Here is a 22,942-nt window from a genome sequence, read left to right as displayed (position 1 = left end):
TTTCCCTTTCTCTCTCTCTCTCTCTCTCTCTCTCTCTCTCTCTCTCTCTCTCTCTCTCTCCCTTTCTTCCTCTCTCTCCTTCCCTCGCCCCTCCCTCCCTCCCTCTCTTTCCTTGTGTAAGGAATAATTAAGCAGAATTGTGTTCACTTCTCTCGTTTTTTGTTCCTCTCTTATCCCAAGTCTCTCCTAATCTAAATGTTGAATTATCAATGACACACCTGGAACAATGCTATAGTGATAACATGCTCCGGGTTATATCGCTTTTCAGTTCAATTCAATTAAATTGTCGGCATGCCCGGTCAAGATCATTTGACCAGAAGTCAAATAATCTTATTTTACCCTGAACTGCCAGTGAGGGGAAGGATGGATACAGCTCATCTCATACATTTTGTCCTGCATCCATTTTGATGTTCTGGTAAAAAGGTGCGGTACCTAACTGCAAGGATCTATTTGTGATAAGACAGAGTGGAACAAGCACATCACATGGTGTAGTAAACAGAGCTAAATTATTAATATTACTCCCAGATCTGCTGGCAGGCTTTAATATATTTTCTTCTTGAGGGCTACTCGAGTTTTCAGACACATTTTTAATCTACTTTTTGACGACTATTCTGTCTTTCTCGTTCTTGGCTCTCTCGGTTCTTTCTCATTCCTCTCTACCCTGTTATGTTGGAGGACAAGATGAGAGCTACAGTATAGTTGCATGTGGGCCTTGGGGTTGCCATAGCTCTCGCTCTACTGCTCATCAGAGATGGTAGGGCCGCGGTCGCCATAAGCAGATGAATGTCGGCAAAATAGAGACGCCGGATGTTCACGTAAACGCACGTGAATGCTGCGCTATGATTCAGTCGGAAAATGGTCAGAACAGGGCAGGCTTGCATAGTGGTTATGCGCAATATGTACCCCATTCTAATACTGAATAGTCTTTATACAAAGTGTATTTGAGGACAAAATCTCAGGTATCAGGTATTTTGTCAGGTATTTTGTCAAATAAATAAAGAAAGGAAGGAAATCCTCTATAGCGTTAGTGAATAATACCATGTTTTCATTAATCAGCCAGTAAAAACTTGTGCGAGTGAGAGTAGTCCTTTGCGTCGGCGTCGCAGCGAGGTATGTTGAAAGCCTCCATCCATGCGGAGATCAGAGGAGCAGAACATGTCCTGGCTGTCAGAACCCCATTAGCTCAGCTTGATGCTTTATTTAGCCTCTCTCGTGTTCTGTTCTGCTGTCTTTCCTTTGACTGGTTTATTCTTTCTCTCATTATCACATGTTTGCACTTTTGCTCTCTTTCTCTTTTTCTGTCTCTTTTTTTCTCTCTCATCTCTCTCTCTCTCTCTCTCTCTCTCTCTCTCTCTCTCTCTCTCTCTCTCCTCTCTCTCTCTCTCTCTCTCTCTCTCTCTCTCTCTCTCTCTCTCTCTCTCTCTCTCTCTCTCTCTCTCGTTCTCTTCCCCCTCCCCTGCAAAAACCAAGGAAGCATTCCGGTGGTTTCCATGGAAACAGCGGTTGATTGCCACGAGCAAAACCACTACAGTCTGATGGTGGGGGTAATCACTAATACATTTGTGTTGGGGGGGGGGGAGCTTTGCCTGGGCAGCAATAGATTAACACATAGATTTTTGCCGATCTTGGTCACAAGTCTCTAGCCAATCAGAGTGAGTCTCCTTCTCTTCTCAATCTTGCCAAATCGGGTTGAAGTAAAGAATATTGTCCCCTGACGAAAGCCTTCTGTGGAGATTTATGTTTTGTCTTTTCGCTTTTACCAACGTTTTTCAGTCTGTTTCGAAAAAGAATTGTGGAAAACTATTACTAAAATCGTTTTGGTTGCTCTGTAGATCGCAAAATTTCCCTGGGGCGTTGCCATTGTTACTATAATACAGCCACCCTTATTCGTCATTGAACTGACTCTCCCTCGACTGAGTTCTGATGGGGAGCATATTCACATTGGTCCACAGGATGTAACCTCAGAGATCAAAGGGGTCCGACAAGGCCAGAAAGCAAGCTGGTACAAACCTAGGTTTTGTACTTCATGATGACATCACGCATCTGAATTCACTGGAAGGTGCTTTTGATTAAAGAGGATACAGAAATTTATTTAAGTGAATTAACATACACACATTATACAAGTGGGATATATTGAAGGATAGTTTATCTTCAGTAAATAGTGAGTAGTCAAAATGGAGTTAGGTGAGGAAAGGGGAGTATTTAGTAGATCACTTATTCAGGATGTTTAGGGGACTGGAAGAGGCGGATGACCGTCTGTAGGAGAAGATCCATCTGAGGTGTGTGTGTGTGTGTGTGTGTGTGTGTGTGTGTGTGTGTGTGTGTGTGTGTGTGTGTGTGTGTGTGAGTTATCTATCTATGAAGTTTAAATATGTCACATGCTATGAGAAGCGGGGCTGTGTGTGAGAGATAAATGAGATGAGTGTCATTGTGTGGTTCCATCATGTCATATTGTTCTAGAACAGATGCTGGGTCTTGACGCAGGTCACATTGATTGATTTTCTGCCTCATCGTTAGAAAATGTTAACTTTTTAAGAAAAGAAAAAACCATGCCAGCTGGGCCTTATATCTTTGTTCCTTAACTCAACCCTGTGAATGTACTTATGAGTTAGGAGGTTGTTGTCCGGTTAGTAAGTATACAGAGAGAGCTATAGTGTGACAGTCACAGTGCACCGTAGCATTTTCTAAACTATTCCCCTTCCTCCGCCGCAGCGGGGGTCCACTGTTTGGGACCCCCGCTGTCTGCCTAATACCTTAACATCTGGATAAACGGCAGACACAAAACACGATAAACAAAACCAAACCAAAAGGCCGCAGGGGGTGTTCGGAAACCGTGTGTCGACTATGGAGCCATTGCCATGGTTACTGGCTCATCATGGGGGCCGTTTGAACCGTTTGATTATGCAGTTTGTGATTAAAAGGAATCGGGAGGTAGAGGGAGGGGAGGGAGAAGCGGGGGCGGAGGCCTGGGTCTCGTTCACATAGCGGCCATCTTGGTTCTAGGCACATTCAGATTCACCGCCCAGCTGGTGGAAGAACCCAATGACCTGATAGAACATTTATTTCTTTTGCCAAACTGAAAGATTTTGAAGTTGCCCAAATCTCAAAAGATGATAGCAATGCAAACATTGTGTCTTAACAGTCAGAAAGACTTGGCCGGCATTTGTATTTAAAGTAGTAAAAAGTCAAAAAAAACTTTCTATGCAAGAAACTTCTTCGGTCTCAAAAGCCAAAATACAATCCACTTATTTTGAAGTATGCTGCCACCTTTAGGTAGCCTGGTCCTACCAGACCATCGTACTTCATTTCATTTGTACAGAAGTACTGAAGTACTGAAGTGAAATGAAAATTGAGCGGAAGTAGGTAAGTGGGCGGTGCCAGGCTAACCTTTAGGCACATAAAGGGAGAAACCGGCACGACAGTTACAACAAAATGTCTTTGATTTGGGTGAATTTTTGGAAGATATTGAATGAAATCAGACCGGGCAAGGAGCAATATGCGCTGTAGAGCCTCCGTTGAAGACACTTAATGCTTAAAGTCTGCAAGGCCGCTTGTCCCCGTGAAGAGCATGAAGTGAACCAACCGCTCTATACTAAACCACCACATGTCCTCTTCTCCCTCCCTTGCCATTTAAAGACCCCGGGATTAAACCACCTCTTGTCTTATCTCCCAGCACCACAGCCCCTAGAGCCCCTCGCCATGTTCACCTCCCCTCCCACTCGCTGCTACAATACATCCTCCATTTTGGAACGCTCACCCGCTGAGCCATAGGGAGGAACCCCCCCCCCCCCCCCTCTCCCCCCTCAGGAGCCCTGGTAATGAATGAACCGGGACCCTTTTGATCCAACATGTCCGTTATCGGTACTGAGAATTATTAATATTAGGAGCACAAAGGGGCGGAAGGAGATAACTCACGTACACACATGCAGCGCAGACACACGCATACACATTTTGAGAGAGAGAGAGAGAGAGAGAGAGAGAGAGAGAGAGAGAGAGAGAGATAGAGAGAGAGAGAGAGAGAGAGAGAGAGAGAGAGAGAGAGAGAGAGAGAGAGAGAGAGAGAGAGAGAACCGCGGTTTAATCAAAGCAGCTCCTTCAGTCCCCTTAGGATCTCGTTATTTTGCCATCATCCTCCAACGACCACCCAAATATAGGCTTTATTTCCCTCGACTGTGTGAGTGGGGAACTGTAATAGAACATGATTAAACATAGTCTTTGATGGTTATTATAACTTTGTTGAGTTAAAAACGTCCTATGAAATATTATGTGTCTAAGAGAGACTATTAGTTTGTGGTTTCCTAGAAATTGTATTTTTTCGATCTTGATCAGTTCAACATGTTTTGCTCTTCTGGGGGCGGGAACTGTGTGTGGGGTCCCTCTTGATTGACAGCTCTGGGTCTGCAGTCTCAGATAAGCATGGATTTGTGAAGCACCAACAGTTATGGAGGCAGCACACATCCAGATAATATCATAAGCCATATGCTCAAAAACCAAATCATTTTATATTACTCAAGCATCCAAATTACTAATTTAAAGTGTGTGTGTGTGTGTGTTCGCAAAACACACACACACACACACACACACACACACACACACACACACACACACACACACACACACACACACACACACACACACACACGCGAATGTAATTATCCCGTGTGTGATTAGCATTGGGCTACAACACATTGGTGTTTTCCAGGAAGTGGCGAGTGTGATGCTGCGTGTACAGGCATGGCCGGGCCCCCACCTGCTCCCCCATGGGACCCTCCCCCTCCTCACCCCTCCATCCTGGGTGACATCTCAATTCACACCCTGGGGCCGAGGCGGCGGGAGGGAGGGAGGGAGGGGAGAAGCGGGCGACAAACAATAAGAAATCATTCGGCACATGTTTCTGAGAGTCTAAATAAATGTATTTACCGATTATGCTTCCTTCACGGGGAAATAAACACATGCGTAAATAGGGGGGTAAATCAATGAATGCATTGCATTTATGTTTTATCTGTGAAATGCGCAAAGGGTGTGTTTTACACACACACACACACACGCACACACACACACACACACACCCCCCATTCCCCCCTTCCCTCCGCCCAGCCTCCCTGTGCCGACACCAGCCCTCTGTAACAGCCGCCAGAGAGGAGGTGATGAAGGGGGGTGTTTCTTTGGAGCAGCCCGTCAGCAGCGGTGTTTGAGTGATGCTGACGGGGACTGATTGTTGAACCAGAGCAAGCTATCTGACACTCTGAGGTGCCGGGTCTATGTCTTGTACTGCGTACTGGAGCTCTCTACCCCTCCCCCCCCCACAATGTTCCACAGCCCCTTCCACCTCCTCTGCCAACACCTGGCACCAGCGAGTTTGGCAGCTCGCTACCGTCGAGAGATTTAAACCGCTTTTAATCACCTCCAGAAAGCAGATCCATCCGTCTCTCTCTCCGTCCGTCTGTCGATATGTCTGTTTGGTCCGGCTGGCTGTCTGTCATCTCACGGAATCGATAGACCGTCTCCGTCTCGTTTATAAGACGTGTGTTTCATTTACTTTTAGTTTCACTTTGTGGGGTGTTGTCGTTTTAAACTGTGCTGTGTCTATTTTCGGGAAACATGAGACTAACCTTGTCTCAATAATGTGTGCGTATTTCGAAGACTATTTTCAAGGAGGACATTTTCAGGTTATGTTTTTCCTGTCTTAAAAAATTCGCTACATAATAAGATAAAAGGTTATGAAACCTTGCCACTTGCCACAAAGTGATTCAGCAATTAAGTAGTCAGGTTGCTATTCCCGTCCTCCATCTTGTCTGCTGTGACGCCAGCAGAAGCTTCCAGAAAGCGGCGGGGTTCGTCTCGCTGGGCCTCCCACGCGCTCCGCGCTCCAGAACCAGGCCCCACGCCACAGATGGCTCCTAGACCGAGCAGTGCCCCCCCCGCCGAGAGCACCTATTGATTCACTGTAGCGGGCCGTGCTAGCTCTGCCTTACAGCACAGGACTCAATCAAGCTTTTAGATATGTTATGTATATTTATGTAGAACTAACTGCATCCAAGGTTGTAGGCAGGTTTAGACGACACACACAGACACTCGCACACTGACTCACTGACTCACTGACTCACTCACTCACTCACTCATTCACACACATTTGCCTGCCAACCTAAAGGCAGATGCAGCCCTCTGCTTCTTACACCTCTGCCTCTGCTAGTCCCCCCCCCCCCCCCCCCCCCCCCAAACACCCATCACTTACAAGATGTTCTATTGTTCACGGAGAAACCCGTCGACATCTGTCCATTCGGTCTCATCCCCCAGTAACCTCCACCCACACATCCCTCCGCCCTGCTGAGGGGTGTGTCTGTGACCGTGGTATCCATGCTTATTACACGGCTTTGTCCAATACCCTATTCTGATTGGTCCATTAAGGCATTTTACGGTCTTTTATTTTCGTACAGCAGACCGCTGCTATGTATAACAAACCACTTCTATGTATAACAGACTCTTGCTATGTATAACAAACCACTTCTATGTATAACAGACTCTTGCTATGTATAATAGGCCGTTGCTATGTTTAACAGACCGTTGCTATGTATAACAGACCGTTGCTATGTATAACAGACCGTTGCTATGTATAACAGACTGCTGCTATGTATAACAGACTCTTGCTATATGTAACAGACTCTTGCTATGTATAACAGATCGTTGCTACGTTTAACACTCCGTTGCTATGTTTAACAGACCGTTGCCATGGCAGCAGTTCCAATCGTATTTAACTATTACCTTTTATTTACAGAAGCAATGAAATCCTTTTTTAACCAAAAGATAAAATAATTTGCTATATTTTGCATCAAATTATTGATTTTATTTAGTAAGCAGCCACGTTGAATGCGTACCAATGTACATTGAGACTCTCATTATGTTGAAATAAACCCCTTCAGTTGGATTTAAGCCCTGGTTTGTACCACAATAATGACCTGCTCGCCGTACATTATTATGTTTGACCTTTAACCCTTTAACCTTTTCGTAGTTTCCGTCACTCGGTACTCCTAAACCCCCTTCTGTGTGCATCAACCGAGCGGTTCCTCCAAGCGGAACTTGCTCTGGCTTTTCGGAATGACGGATCAATCCTATCCTTTCCGCTGTTTTCTCGTGATGACGTTCTAAAATAACATTTAACCGTGTGATAAACTCTATTTTCAGCAATGTTACTTGATTTAAGGATGACATAAAAATTGACACAAAAATACAATAATAACGCAACAGGAATGAGTTTGTCAAAGGGCGACCATAAAAACGTTTTGTTCCAAGGAGCTGAAATAGGTCCTGTTGAGAACCATTGAAGACAGCAATCGTTGAGAAGCTGGGTCTTACAGAGACGGACTGGTCATTAAAGTCCAAACGCCGTAATCAAAGCGTGTATAAAAATTAGGCATTAAATTAGGTAGACATTAGGTATTCAGTATCAGCCGTTAGTAGCTCATTAGGTTCGTCAGCATTAGGCGAGCGCTGCTGAACAACATCCTCTCGAGTAACAAGAACATTTAATCAGCCCTAAACGTCCAGTTCGGATTTTTCAACCAAAATGAATATGAATAGCATGCTTTCCCCATCCCTCTCTCTGTCTCTGTCTCTCCGTCTCTCTCTCTATCCCTCTCTATCTGTTCCTCTCTCGCACTCTCACTCTCATTCTCACTCTCTGTCTTTCTGTCTCTCTCTCTCTGTCCCTCTCTCTATGTCTCTCTGTGTCTCTCTCAAGCTTTGTCTCTCGCAAACTGCCTTTCTCTGTTTCTCCCTCTCTTTGTCTGTCCCTCTCTCTCTGTGCCTCTCACTCTCTGTCTCTCTCAGTGTGTCTCACTTTCTGTCCCTCACAATCTCTGTCCCTCTCTCTCTCTCTCTCTCTCTCTCTCTCTCTCTCTCTCTCTCTCTCTCTCTCTCTCTCTCTCTCTCTCTCTCTCTCTCTCTCGCTCTCGCTCTCTCTCTCCCCTATATCTGCCTCTGTCTCTCTCTCTCTTACTTGTTACTGTGGATAATGGAGCCCAGCTGGCTCCCATAATGCCTCTTGATTGCATAGGAAGGAGAGTTGTTTAGTTTCTGATGTAGCTCATAAAGCCTCAGCATTCATTTGGACCGTAATGCCGATCCATCACCATGGCCATGAATAATCTATTCAAATTACTGTACCAATGATACAATAGCATCAGTAATCTTTGTATTAGATTAGAGATTTTGAATACTGGCAATAAAAGTAGCCCCAATAGTGTAGTCAATGGTTTTAAAGCTAATAACACAAATCCCCCCCCCTAACCCCCCCCCTCCACTTACATTACTTCCAGAATTTTTTTAAATTTTTTCCAAAATGACGCGACTCTCAACCCATGATTAAAGCGTCTGGCCATGAGCTCTAATGGAGGGTAGAAGGAAGTACTTTGTTCAGATTGAGGCCAGCACTCGTGTTCTGCTCCAGAGCTCTTCTGGGTCCCCTGCTGTTGCCGTCCGTCTAGCTGCTAATGGACTGTATTGGACCGGCCTCAAACCAGCTCCGAGTGGCCTTGTGTCGTGAGAATGAGTGGAGAGGAGAGAAACATTCATTAATGTTGTGGTGTTATATTTAGTGCTCCCTGCACACTTTGTGTGTGTGTGTGTGTGTGTGTGTTTCGGTGTGTGTGTATATGCATGGTAGATGGTGTACATGTGTTTCCCTACCTGAGATAGATGTGTTATAAAACAAAACTATATAGTTATTTGGCACACCTTTCGTTCCATAGTGGGTTTCGACTCATGTCACTAAGGTGCAGGTGGGGGCCAGATCAGGCCTCAGAGATTGGGTATCAACCCAGCATCTTTGGCTGGAGTTGACATTGTATGTATCTTTAAGTAACTACCCTACCTATGTAGCAGACCCCTTTATCCAGCGGCAATTCCAGTATATTCCGATGCATGTCAGGGAGTGTCTGTGTCCAGGCAACTCCCTGGGTGTGGGTGCAGTGATGGGGGTGGGGGGGGGATCATACCACGAACCTCCTCTCACCTCCATGTTTTGTGCCGCCTTCCAGGTGTGACCATGAAGCTGATGGATGAGGTGGCGGGCATCGTGGGCGCCAGACACTGCAACACGCGCATCGTCACAGCCTGCGTGGACGCCATCAACTTCCACCGCAAGATCAAGAAAGGTAATCCTCAGCCTAACCCTAACCCTAACCCTAACCCTAACCGGGGGCCTCAACCAACTTCATTATCAACATCTTATTTACACACATGTTATACTTCACTGTGCGCAGAGTGTAGATTGTACGCCATTCTAGGTGGGTTGAGTGGGATGGGGGTAGGGAATTGGGATCTCGGTGATAAACTGTGATGAAAAGTGTGGACGGGTCACATCAAGGAGGGAGTGTGCACCACACAGTCTCCTTCTCCTCTGTACTGTCTGAGAACCTTTAAAGAGGTGGCCCAAAAAAACACTTATAGAGAGGGGAGGGAGGAGTGGAGAGAGGGAGAGGCGGAGAGGTAGAAGGGGAGGGGAGCGATAGAGACAGAGAGGACAACATAAGAGAGAGAGACATAGGGAGAGAGAGAGAGAGAGAGAGAGAGAGAGAGAGAGAGAGAGAGAGAGAGAGAGAGAGAGAGAGAGAGAGAGAGAGAGAGAGAGAGAGAGAGAGAGAGAGAGAGAGGGAGAGGGAGAGGGAGAGAGAGTAGAAGACATCAAGAGAGAGCTACATAGGGAGTGAGAGAGAGAGAGAGAGAGGGAGCGGGAAGACATCAAGAGAGAGCTACATAGGGAGAGAGAGATAGAGTGAGAGACATAGGGAGAGAGGGGGGATATATATAGAGGGACCCACGACGCTAGAGAGGGTGTACTTGTTCCGAGGCAACCACACACTGAGAGGACATGTTGAGAGCCGCGATGGCAGCTCCGACTGCTTCGGCGTGCTCCTCTTGTCTCCGTCCTCCCTGTGCTCGTGGGAAGACGCTCACGTCTCCTCCACCATCTGTCCTCCCCGCCCTGCCTGGTGGGGACCCCCCAGTCCCTCCTCAGGCTTTGTTCAAACTTAGCTGTACACTTTATGTTATGTGCTGTGTATGTGTGTGTGTGTGTGTGTGTGTGTTTTTTTGTGTATGCGTTTGTGCGTTGATGTGTATGTGTTTGTGTGATGGTTTGTTTGTGTGATGGTGTGTTTTTGTGTTGGTGTGTGTATGTGTTTGTGTGTTAGTTTGGACGTGTTTGTGTGATGGTTTGTTGGTGAGTTTGTCTTTGTGTGTTGGTGTGTATGTGTTGGTGTGTATGTGGTAGTCTGTTGGTGTGTATGTGATTGGGTGTTATTATGGTTAGTGAGGTCCCCCTTCACTTTAGGCGTCTTTGAGTGTTATTAATTATTATTATTCTTCATGTTTAACCTCTGTTTTCCTTTTATTCCTAGTCTGTTTTACATAGTTTTGAATGATGACTATATGCTCTGTAAGGTGACCTTGGGTGTCTTGAAAGGCGCCTCTAAATTAAATGTATTATTATTATTATTATTATTATCTCTGTGTTGGTGTGTATGTGTTGGTGTGTAGGTGGTTGTGTGTTGGTGTGTATGTGTTGGTGTGTTTGTGTCGGTGTGTTTGTGTGATGGTTTGTTGGTGAGTTTGTGTTTGTGTGTTGGTATGTATGTGTTGGTGTGTATGTGGTTGTGTGTTGGTGTGTATGTGGTTGTGGGTCGGTGTGTTTGTGTGGGTGTGTTGTTGTGTTTGTGTGTTGGTTTGTATGTGGTTGTGTGTTGCTGTGTTTGTGTGGGTGTGTTGTTGTGTATGTGTTTGTGTGTCGGTGTGTATTGTGGCTGTGTATTGGTATGTATGTGTTGTTGTGTGTTGGTATGTTTGTATTGGTGTGGTTGTCTGTTGGTGTGTACGTAGTAGTAGTGGTAGTAGTAGTAGTAGTCCTCATGGCCCTTCAAAACACACACACATTCCTCGCCCAATAAACCAATCATAACAATAATGACAATAATTAATAAATGGTTATTAAGCTCGCCATCATGACAGTTGGTATTTTGATGCTGTCAAAGCTTATGGTTAATACAATCTTGTAAGTCGAACACGGAATAATTCTGGCTAATGATTTGGGACTAACAATTTAAACTATCTGATGGAACCATACAAAGTTATGCAGCTTAATGAGTTATCTTATTATGCTAATGCCGTGATGATAAACTTGGAAACATGAAGGAGTGCCCTTCTCGAAATACACACACACACACACACACACACACACACACACACACACACACACACACACACACACACACACACACACACACACACACACACACACACACACACACACATAGACTCACTAAATGAATACACAGTCAACAAAGTCTGTGTGCAAACACACTAGCAATGTGAGACAAAGAAACCTTATCAACTCTTAAAATAAACTCTATACCGTGACAGACAGGAATATGAGCTGTTCAATATCAGTCCACGAACCACATCCGCTGAAGATATCGATCTGGCATTAATATTGATGGCACAATGGTATAGAATTCACTTCATAGACTATACCCTTCATACTATTTGTAGCCATACGGTGCTATAAATACTGCATATTACCCAAACAAGGTCTGTGGGTTGGTGTTTTATTTTAGCTCAAGCATGAATAAAATATAAGGCAGGTCAGGATCTCCTGGGGGAGAGCCGCTTCAAGATAAACTCGATATAAAAACAGCCAATTTACAGACCAGGCGCTACGGATTTAATGCAAAAATGCTTTGCATCCCTCCACCCATTCACTATTGACTCTTTAGTCATTTAGGAAGCCCTTCTCCAAAGCGACTCACATTGAACCCGATACAGGTCATGAAGGAGCAGGCAGGGGCTTAGGTCACTGCCTCCACTGTCCTGCAGTGTGGTGGTTTCTAACGAACCTCTCCCCCCGGGACCCAGGGCGTGTTCTCTGGAGTTAACCAGGTCAGCCTCCAAGTGTCCCTTTGATGAACGCTGTGCGTTTAGCCTGGGTGTGCTGCATCAGAGCGAGAGGGGGGAGGCCGCTCCCCTCACCCTCCCTTACCCTCCCCTCTCCTCCCACCCCACCCTTATCCTCCCCTCCCCCTCCCCCTCCCCTCACCCCTCCCTTAAACTCCCCTCATCCATCCCCTCACCGCTCCCTTATCCTCCCCTCACCCTCCCCCTTCCCTCACCCCTCCCTTAAACTCCCCTCATCCATCCCCTCACCTCTCCCTTATCCTCCCCTCACCCTCCCCCTCCCCCTCCCCTCACCCCTCCCTTAAACTCCCCTCATCCATCCCCTCACCTCTCCCTTATCCTCCCCTCACCCATCCCTTATCCTCCCCTCACCCATCCCTTATCCTCCCCTCACCCCTCCCTTAAACTCCCCTCATCCATCCCCTCACCTCTCCCTTATCCTCCCCTCACCCATCCCTTAACCTCCCCTCCCCATCCCCTCACCCCTCTCCCACCCACCCCCTCACCCCTCTCCCACCCTCCCCACCCTCCCCTCCTCCCCCATGCACCACCAGGCAGCCCCTAAAGGTTAGCAACAGAGCAGGGGGGGGGGGGGGGGGGGGGGGGGGGGGGGGGGGGGGGAAGATAGAGGTGGGGGCAGCGGAGGATGAAATGAGTTCAGGAGAAGAAGGAGACATGAGGGGAGGCAGATGAGACGGATCAGACTGTGATGAAGGGCCTCCGCGGCCCGGTGGTGAGAGAGCCAGTCCTCACACTCGCTCTCTCACCTCCGCGGCCCGGTGGTGAGAGAGCCAGCCCTCACACTCGCACATCTCTTTCACCGCTCGTCCAGACGCTCTGAACTGCAGCACCACGCCGTGTGTTTCATTATGGATGGGGCCCAGCTCTCGTTCCTCTGTAACTTCTGGGTAGTACACTCCGGAGCTGACCGGAATATAAGCGAGGAAAACTACGTGTCTCGTTTCTATGGGAACCGCCAAGTATGAAACAAGTCTTGCATGAAAGTTCCTTGCAGGGAGAAGTGTAAGAGTATACAGATATGGATATATATACACAGCGCCAACGATGTCTTGTCTGGTGACATCGGGTGACCCTGGGACCCACTGGTGTTCCCACAGTCCCTTTCCGAGCCCACGGACCGCCAGGAAGATACTGTGGGAAAAAGTGAATCCCAAAACAAACCAACACAAACGTACCGACACTCACATGAAAAAAAATGAATGCACAAACGCACTCACATGGACACGCCCCCACTCAAGCTCATCCACCTCATGGGACTGCCAGCGGGGATTTGAATCTCACGGCTCCCAAGTGGCCCCATGTCCCTCAGGACCGTGCAGTCCTGTCGTCCTACGGTGTACATAAAGCATATAATTTTACCTCCACCTTTATTGACCCTTCCTCTTCCTCCTCCTCCTCCTGGTCCATGGTGACCCCCCCTCCTCCTCCTCCTCCTCTTCCTCCTCCTGGTCCCTGTTGACCCCTCCTCCTCCTCCTCCTGGTCCCTGTTGACCCCTCCTCCTCCTCCTCCTCCTCCTCCTCCTCCTCCTCCTCCTCCTGCTCCTCTTCCTCTTCCTGGTCCCTGTTGACCCCTCCTCCTCCTCCTCCTCCTCCTCCTCCTCCTCCTCCTCCTCCTCCTCCTCCTCCTCCTCCTGGTCCCTGTTGACCCCTCCTCCTCCTCCTCCTCCTCCTCCTCCTCCTCCTCCTCCTCCTCTTCCTCTTCCTGACCCCTGTTGACCCCTCCTCCTCCTCCTCCTCCTCCTCCTCCTCCTCCTCCTCCTCCTCTTCCTCTTCCTGACCCCTGTTGACCCCTCCTCCTCCTCCTGGTCCATGCCTCACCCTCCTCCTCTCCCCCCCCCAGGCTCCCTGCTGAAGGTGCAGGGCCGCATGGCCTTCACCAGCCCCCGATCCATGGAGATCCAGGTGATCGTGGACGTGGAGCCCCTCATCGAGGCCGACAAGGCCACGTACCGGGCCGTCTCCGCCTTCTTCACCTTCATCTCCCTGGACAAGGACAACCGGCCCCTCCCCGTGCCCCTCCTCAAGGTAACGTCCCGTTGGTCTCCGTCGTCCCCGGTGACGTCCCCGGGGGGGGGGGGGGGGGGGATTAATTATCTATATTATAATTAATCTTCCGTTCTAGATGTTGACCAGGCATTGTAACGATGCTCATGAAATACTAATGAAACGGCTGCATCATGTTTCGGAACCAAATCTTTATAGTGGCCATCACACAGTCGAGTCAGTCCTCTGCTGGGAGCCACTTAGGGGTCGCCAACCGCAGTTTGGAAACCACTGGTTAAGTGGGCTCTTATGTAGGGACGCACACACACACACACACACAGTTAAACACGCACACACACACAGTTAAACACGCACACACACACACACAAAAGCTCAAACAACATTAAGCATCAAAACACGTCTTTCTGAGGATGTGCATCTCGGACATAAAATGTACATAAATGTATGTAAAGCGGCCATTTCAAACGCACCGCCCACGGTACACCCATTTACATATCACACATCACCTCTGTGTTCTCTATTGTCTGCTCCTGTCTCCCACCCCTCAACACCTGGCTGCCCCCCCACCTCACACAGGCCGCTGTTGTGCCTCGCCGTCCCCTGTTTTTTGGAGAGGAGAGAAGGCTGATATTTAATAATTCATCGCCGACGCTATTAGGAGAGTTCTAGTTAGAGGGCCAGCGGCACCTCTGATATACGTATCAGAAACAGAGGACTGTGTGTGTGTGTGTGTCTGTCTGTGTGTGTGTGTGTGTGTGTGTGTGTGTGTGTGTGTGTGTGTGTGTGTGTGTGTGTGTGTGTGTGTGTGTGTGTGTGTGTGTGTGTGTGTGCGCGTGTGTGTGAAGGATTCACGTAAAGAACATGAACGGGGGTTTGGATAAGTATTCATGATTACCCATTTAAGGATTGGGTTAGGGTTAGGGGGGGTCCAATTAGAGAATATTTCTGCTTCTGATGCCTTGCAAAAAGGCGGGAACAAGGCAAAGGCAACGGTAGATACAACGGGCGTGTCAGTTTGCTGTTGTCGACACAACACTCTGCTCGTCGGCTGGTAATTGACAGATGGACGGTGGAGCTTTGGGAGTGGGTGGAGGCTCTGTAGCTAGGTGTAGCCTGCGGTCTCGCTCACGGCTCCAGCCCTTGGTTTCTGGTGGAGAGATGTTGCAGATCGGACTGTACCAATGGGATGTGAATTAGGGAAGCAGGTTCGCGAACCACGTTCAAAAGAAATGCGCCCTTATTTTTCTATCTTTGATTCTGCCCACTTCCCCATTAGCTATGACGGCTAACAGCTTGCGGTCGGAATAATCACACAATGTTGTTCAACAGACCAGGGTGGGGAATACGTATCCATAGCAACCGGTTCATGTTGAATAATTTGCAGATTTTTCTTTTTTTTCTTTTTTCTTTTTATTCTTTATTCATTTTTTTACTTAGAAATCGTGATCAATGTCTTAATTGATCCATTTACTTTGATATCAGAGCGCTGTAAAATCATAAATTATCTATCCACATCTAAAAGCCCAACATGTGGTGTTTCTGGTTTAGAATCCATTCAAGGCTTATGGACTATGATCAGGGTATGAAACTATGGGCGTTCATGCATGAACTACTGTAATTCAGCTGTGTAAAAACACACTGTTCTCAGTGCTCTGTCTGCTCTCCATGGCCTTGCAAAGAGAATTTCAAATGAGACGAACGATCGCCTACCCTTCCTCACAATACTGATCTGGCACCAGCTCTCTTGTACACGCTATAAATAGCATGATCAAAAGGACACAGATGCTATTTTTAACCCACAATCTCTCTCTTTCGCTCTCTCCCTCTCTCTCTCCGTCCCTCTTTCTCTCTATCTCTCTCTCTCTCTCTCTCTCTCTCTCTCTCTCTCTCTCTCTCTCTCTCTTCATCCCTCTGTCACTTCCATCTCTATTCTCTTGAGGTTTCACTACCCCTTTCCATGTGAAAAAATCTGCCCAGTCTAATTTTAGGCGTCCCTATTTTAGACATGCATGGCCTGCACTTGCACGTGTGTGTGTTTGTGTGTGCGTTTAGGGGGGTTGGTTTACTGTAGTCAGCTATAAGCAATGGCTAAACAGTAAACAGGGGGAGGTGGGACGGAGAGATGCGTTTTTCCCTTGATAACGACAGCCAAGGAGGGGGAATGTGTGGGACAAGCGATGCTAACTTTAGCTTCATGTTAGCCCTGCTCACGCTAGCCCTGCTCACGCTAGGCCTGCTCACACTAGCCATGCTCACGCTAGCCCAGTTCACGCTAGCATGCTCATGCTAGCCCGGCTCACGCTAGCCATGCTAATTCTAGCCAGTCTCACGCTAGCCAGGCTCACGCTAGCCCAGCTCACGCTAGCCAAGCTCACGCTAGCCCTGCTCACGCTAGCCCTACTCACGCTAGCCATGCTAATTCTAGCCATGCTCACTTTAACCGGGCTCACGCTAGCCCGGCTCACGCTAGCCATATCTAGGCTATTTTTTGGTGGGTTTTGTCTCGTTGTTAGTCAGCCATTTGAGTGGTCATAATGCTTTTGTAATTGGTTAACAATGTCAGCCAACAGATTGTATTCTGCAACTGCTCTGCAATGTTTCAATTTCTCAGACTTTAATCCTCCCTCACTCTTTCTCTCTGTCTGCTCCTCCTACTTCACGTTGTTGCATCCAGTTTTCTTAATCTATTCCTCCTCTTCTTTCTTTATTTGTTTTGTTCCACTTCCCCCCCCTTCCTCCCACCTTCTCCATTTTATGTACTTGTATTCTCTCTCTCTCTCCCTCTCCCTCTCCCTCTCTCTCTCTCTCTCTCTCTGTCTCTCTCTCTTTTTTGATGAAGGCTTTCATGCCTTCGACATGCTTGTCATGTTCCCCGGTACCAGCATGCACCACGACTCTCTGATGAATTCTGATCTATTCTGTTGGAGCTACTTCATCATGACTACTGGAGGCATGGCTTCTCCTCGTCTCTTGAAGGCATTGTGTTTCTCTGCACAGGGCGGGGGGAGATGGACTGGGTGTGCATGTTTTGAGTGTAGCTGATGAAGAGGAGGGGCTGTTTTTAAAGCTGCGTTCTCTTTTGAGAGGGAATGTGTTCCGGTTCTTTGGTTTGCAGGTGACTTGAAGCAAAGTGCGGCTCGGACCATGAAAAGGTCAACCATTATCTTTCCGTTCCACACACATCGACAGACAAACACACACCTGGACAAAGGCGACAGACACAAGTACACACATGCACACATGAACTCAGACAAACAGACACCTGGACAAAGGCTACAGACACAAGTACACACATGCACACATGTACACAGACAAACACACACCTTGACAAAGGCGACACACACACAAGCACATACATGCCGATACACACACACACACACACACACACACACACACACACACACACACACACACACACACACACACACACACACACACACACACTGTCAAGTACAACAGACAGACAGACAGGCAGACGAAGGTGTCTCACCTCCCGCCGTTCCTGCAGATGGTTGCTGTGTATTTTCTCCGGGGGAGTCTGTCTACATCTTGGATCTCCAGTTGAGAGGCTTGTATTTGGCCCCGGCTCCATGCCCACTCTAATAACAGCCCATGCCAGCACAGAGCCAGCCCTCTGCTGCCTGTCTCCACGCTCCCACCTCTCTGCTCGGGGATGGTGACCCTGAGCCAAGTCTCTCTCCTCTCTCCCCCCTCCTCTCCCCCATCACCTCCTCTTCATCCCCAAGTCTCTCTCCTCTCTCCCCCCTCCTCTCCCCATCACCTCCTCTTCATCCCCTCCACTCCCCTCTCGCTTCTTTCCCTCTCCAGGACCTCCTCTCCCCCCCTTTCTCCTCTCCCCGCCCTCTCCTCTCCCCTCTCCGTCCCCTCCCCTGCCCCCTCCCCTCGGCCCTCGGCCCTAGGCCCTCGGCCCTCTCCCCTCTCTCTATCCCCTCCCCTCCCCTCCACATCTCAGGACCTGAGGACATGAAATTGAAACTGTGCACTGATGCTATCCTCCCCTGATGAGTCTTCCGCCGTCCATTTATCACTTTTTAAAAGACACTGTTTACGACATTTTGGAAATATACAGTATATCTGCAGTACCAACCATCCAATGCAAAGGCCTGGGCTATTCAGACTCACGTCTTGTATATCATAAAATAAACACAGCGAGAGGAATGTGACCTGCTTACAGAGCGAGAGAGCAGAGATCGAGAGGAGATCTACACCAGAGCAGTGTCTCTGCTGGTGTTTAACTTTACTATGTTATCTATATGACCTTGTAGAGTGTCTTATAAGGTAGTAATGTCCATTCACTCCGACGCTCTCGATGTCTCTAGCGACTTAATGTTAAAAATATAATTTGCGTTTACTTTTTCTTTGTCATAAAAAAGTGATATTTTTTAATGAATTGGCAAAGCAAAGATAATTCAATTAGGAATAACTATTTACGCAATTTTAAGAATTGGGTAAAAAAAACTACAAAGGCCACAATTCTTCAACACAAAAACCAATAAGAAGCGAAGGAAAGGGAATGGCCCCGTCCACCCTGATCCGGGTCATCTGCTACCAGACGAGCTCAAAGGTCTGGGACTACAGAGCCACCAGCCACCACAGCCACACCCCCTCAGCGGTCTGCCCCCTCCCTCCACCACAGCCCGCCACACCCCCTCAGCGGTCTGCCCCCTCCCTCCACCACCGCCACACCCCCTCAGCGGTCTGCCCCCTCCCTCCACCACAGCCACACCCCCTCAGCGGTCCACCACTGGCCGTTAGGCCCGTCTCATCCAGGCCAAGGTCGCCACGGAAACAATAAAGTAAACAGTAAAGGGGGGGGTGGGAGGGGGGGGGGAAAACCTAAACGAAGGACACTGAGAGCACACGCGCTCACCCACACGCACACACACACGCACATACACACACGCGCACGCACACACGACTACACCATCCGGTCTTTGGCTCATTGAGTAATGCAAATGAGTCCTGTGGACCCCACCACACAACAAATATGCATGTGCACGTTCGACCGCGTGAGAATGCAGTAAATGGTACTTGTGCACGTACTGAAAGGTGAAGAGGTCAGCACCACAGAGGGGGGCTTGGTCACCCGCTCCCCCCCACAAGGGTTGGCCCTGCTGGGGTATCCACTGGTTACCCGTAGACCATTGTGTACCAGAAGACCAAAGATCAAAATATCAAAATAAATAAATATAGAGAGAGAGAGAGAGAGACAGAGAGACAGAGAGACAGACGGACAGACGGACAGACGGACAGACGGACAGACGGACAGACGGACAGACGGACAGACAGACAGGAACTTTATTAATCTCTCGGGAAGGTTCCCTCAGGAAATTGCACTTCCAGCAGCAGCAGTATATGAGGTAGAATGGGAAAACAAGAAACAAGAGAAAACAAGAACACATGCACATACCCCCAACACACACGTGCACATGTTCATTCAGGCCATTACAGAACCATCGCCTCACACTGCGCCGGTCAGACTAGCATGTGGCTCAGCATTCAGATGTGCGCTGTGTTGTAATTGGCATGTCCATTAACCCCCTCCCCCCCCCCCCCCAACACACACACACACACACGCACGTACGCACGCACGCACGCGCACACACACGCGCACGCACGCGCACACACACACACACACACACACACACACACACACACACACACACACACACACACACACACACACACACACACACACACACACACACACACACACACACATACCACTGCCTCTCCCCATTAGCATCCAGCAGGAGGCTGGCGAAGCTTTAAACTTGTAATTAAACACTGCTTCACATCCAATGTGTTTTTTTAAGCAGAAAGGGAGAGAGGTGGGGAGGGGGGCTGCACTGTGCCATGAAATTTGCACTAACTCACACACACACACGCACGCATGCATGCATGCACACGCATGCACAAACACACATCTGCAAAGACAGCAAAGCCAGCAAATACATGTACACACGAACACACACATAAATAAGCACACGCTCTCACACACACACACACACACACACACACACACACACACACACACACACACACACACACACACACACACACACACACACACACACACACACACACACACACACACACACACACACACTCTAACCTGCCTGAAGCCTACAGAGACAGCCAGTGCACATCAAGCTAGTTCCTACAAGGTTATATGATGATGTCATCTCTGGAAGGCGAGATCAGGCCAGGCCAGGATGATGTTTACTCCTTCACTCTCCCTTAGTGTCACTCCCTGTGTGTGTGTGTGTGTGTGTGTGTGTGTGTGTGTGTGTGTGTGTGTGTGTGTCTCTCTCTCTCTCTCTCTCTCTCTCTCTCTCTCTCTCTCTCTCTCTCTCTCTCTCTCTCTCTCCATATTAATTCCCTGCCGATGTACTTGGCCTTCACGTTGAGTACACCCTGTTTTGGTGTAACCCTGAGATCCACTTATGGGCGACTCAAAGACTTGTGATTCAACATCCGGCGGCCATTCATTTAGTTATCTTTTACACTTACGCAGGATTTGCGGTACAAAGCAAGACAATGTAATCGCTTCTGCAAACGCCGGCTTGTTTTGGGGTTTTGAGATTTAGTAAGTGTACCTCTGAAGAACATAATTGTAATTAGCTGGGGCATGGAAATAATGAGATGGATCTATTGAAAGTTTGAACTTTTCTGCTTGAATTTCAGAATAGATATCGGGCGAGGATTAGATCAGCTCTACTGGAAGTTTCCGCCCACTATTCATGTAGTTTGGTGTCCAGGCACTGCTTCTCCATGTGTTATTGTGACAAGGACTTCCGGTCGGTCTAAGGCTGCCAATCCTCTTTGGAATGCGTATCACCTAAACCTAATCTCAAATCAACCATCTCCTGATGAGGGTCGAACCATCTTGCACCATCATGCACCACCATGCACTGCAGACCTGTGCTACATTCACTGGCCTATGCAAAAAGCCACAAAATCCCATAGATATATATATGTTAGGTATTGCCTTTGACTACAATGGAGCCCAGTGTGACCGCATTCTTTCTCCTCATGTCTTACAGCTTATTTCTGAAGGCACCAATCAGCTAAAGCAGATACGGTATATATTAATAAGGAAACCGTGTGCCAAAAACTCACCGATCAAAAATGTTAGATTCGGGTTTCTGACTAGATTTCTTTACTGGATTGTTCAATCATGTTTTATTTATGAGGGGATATGAACAAACCGCATAAGAGCAGAAGTCAGACCCCTTTTTGGGACTCAGTTTTCTAGGCGTTAACACAGTGAAGTGTTAAATTTGATATTGATCAGTTTCAGTTTTTCATGATATGGCCTTCAAATCAATAAGTGATCACTTAACGAAATGAAAATTTTAAATACATGTAGCAATGTTCTATAAATAACACACACACAACACACGTGCGCGCACACACACACACAAAGACTAAGAAAGTCAGAGACTTGGATACAAGGTTGCTAGGCAACCTCTTAATTAAACTGTATGGGCCAGCAAGTGAATCCACCCACGTGTTGCAGTACCAACCAGAGAGAGAGCACGCGTGTGCATGCGCTGTTGTGTGTGTGTGTGTGTGTGTGTGTGTGTGTGTGTGTGTGTGTGTGTGTGTGTGTGTGTGTGTGTGTGTGTGTGTGTGTGTGTGTGTGTGTGTGTGTGTGTGTGTGTAACTGAAGCCCATCACTCCCCAGCTGCTGGCTGACATGATGGATGGGGGGTGAAGAGGCTGGGAGGTCTCCTCTCCCCCCCTCTGCCTGCTGGTCACTCCGCACACAGGGGAGGAGGGGAGGGGCTCGCCATGGCAACCCCTTGTTGATTAAAGCCCACCGACATATATCTGTAATGTAATGCACAACATGTCTCTTTGTGCGTGTGAGAGCGAGAGAGCGAGAGAGTGGGGTTGTGTGTGTGTGTGTGTGTGTGTGTGTGTGTGTGTGTGTGTGTGTGTGTGTGTGTGTGTGTGTGTGTGTGTGTGTGTGTGTGTGTGTGTGTGTGTGTGTGTGTGTGTTTGCGATTCCAATTCTTATTTATTCATGCATTACTTTTTACTCTGCCTTCCCTGGAACACACTCTGTGCAAATAGAGATTGGATTGATTGAATAGACAATGCATAGGATTGAGTGTTGTTGTTCTAAAGCTGTGGCCGTTCTCTGTGTTCCCTCAGGTGGAAGGAGAGGAGGAGCAGAGGAGGTTCGACGAGGGGAAGGAGCGCTACCTCCAGAACAAGGCTAGGAGAATCGCCGACAGCCAAGTCACGGCGTGACACTGTAGGCGGGGGCCCCCAGGGGCCAACGCACGCACATCTGAAGAAAGAAAAAAGCGATGCTTTTAAAGGTTTAAAGCTTTATTTAAACCTTGATGTAGCTTTTTCATCATTCCACTGCTTTTTATTGAAGGCCGCATACCAAAGTGTCTAGCAACATATATTTATGTAACGGGAATAAAAATAAATATATAATTTAATTTTGTAACTTTTAAAGTATGAAGACTGTGGATGATTCCGGTCAAGGGGATGGTCGGACTGGGAAATAAATGAGAAACAACAACTACATCTAACGTTTATTTGTATGATGACGAAAGACATGTGAGGTATAAAAACAGCGTGAAATTCCAGTCTGTGGTTCTGTCGTCTTTCCTGGTATGATGATGAGGATGGTGATGATGATGATGGTGAAGATGGCGAGGATGATGTCATAGTCCTGAGCATGCCTCGGCACAAACCTGCACGCTGGTTCCCTCTCTGATTCTGCACCGTGTCTTTCACCGAGGGCTGTATGGGGGCGGGTGGGGGGGTTACTGTGACTCATCTCATCTCCCTCTCTCTCTCTCTCTCCTGCTCCTCCCCCCACCACCTCCTCCTCTGTTCTCCCCCACTGGCTGTCACTCGCCCTCTGACACCATTGCCGTTTTTCTCTCTCTTTTCGTCGTTTTCTGAATACTAGGCATCCCCA

The 22,942-nt window shown here is 48.0% G+C and overlaps 1 protein-coding gene across 6 annotated transcripts in view; it reads left to right on the top strand.

Moving 5' to 3' along the window:
• acot7 (acyl-CoA thioesterase 7) overlaps positions 1–22,597 on the top strand; it is a 43,032-nt gene extending 20,435 nt beyond the window's left edge. For all 6 annotated transcript variants that reach the window (XM_056597780.1, XM_056597773.1, XM_056597764.1 and 3 more), the window contains 3 exons: positions 9,036–9,152; positions 13,808–13,992; positions 22,156–22,597. In XM_056597780.1, coding sequence (XP_056453755.1) covers positions 9,036–9,152; positions 13,808–13,992; positions 22,156–22,254 — 401 coding nt within the window. In that variant the 3' untranslated portion in view covers positions 22,255–22,597. The remainder of the gene's footprint in view (positions 1–9,035; positions 9,153–13,807; positions 13,993–22,155) is intronic.
• The last annotated feature ends 345 nt before the right edge of the window (positions 22,598–22,942 follow it).

The sequence above is a fragment of the Gadus chalcogrammus genome, chromosome 1 (genome assembly GCF_026213295.1).
Source record: "Gadus chalcogrammus isolate NIFS_2021 chromosome 1, NIFS_Gcha_1.0, whole genome shotgun sequence".
NCBI classification, from domain to species: Eukaryota; Metazoa; Chordata; class Actinopteri; order Gadiformes; family Gadidae; genus Gadus; species Gadus chalcogrammus.
The sequence above is the reverse complement of the archived record's forward strand: the minus strand, read 5'-3'. Positions and strand labels throughout refer to the sequence as shown.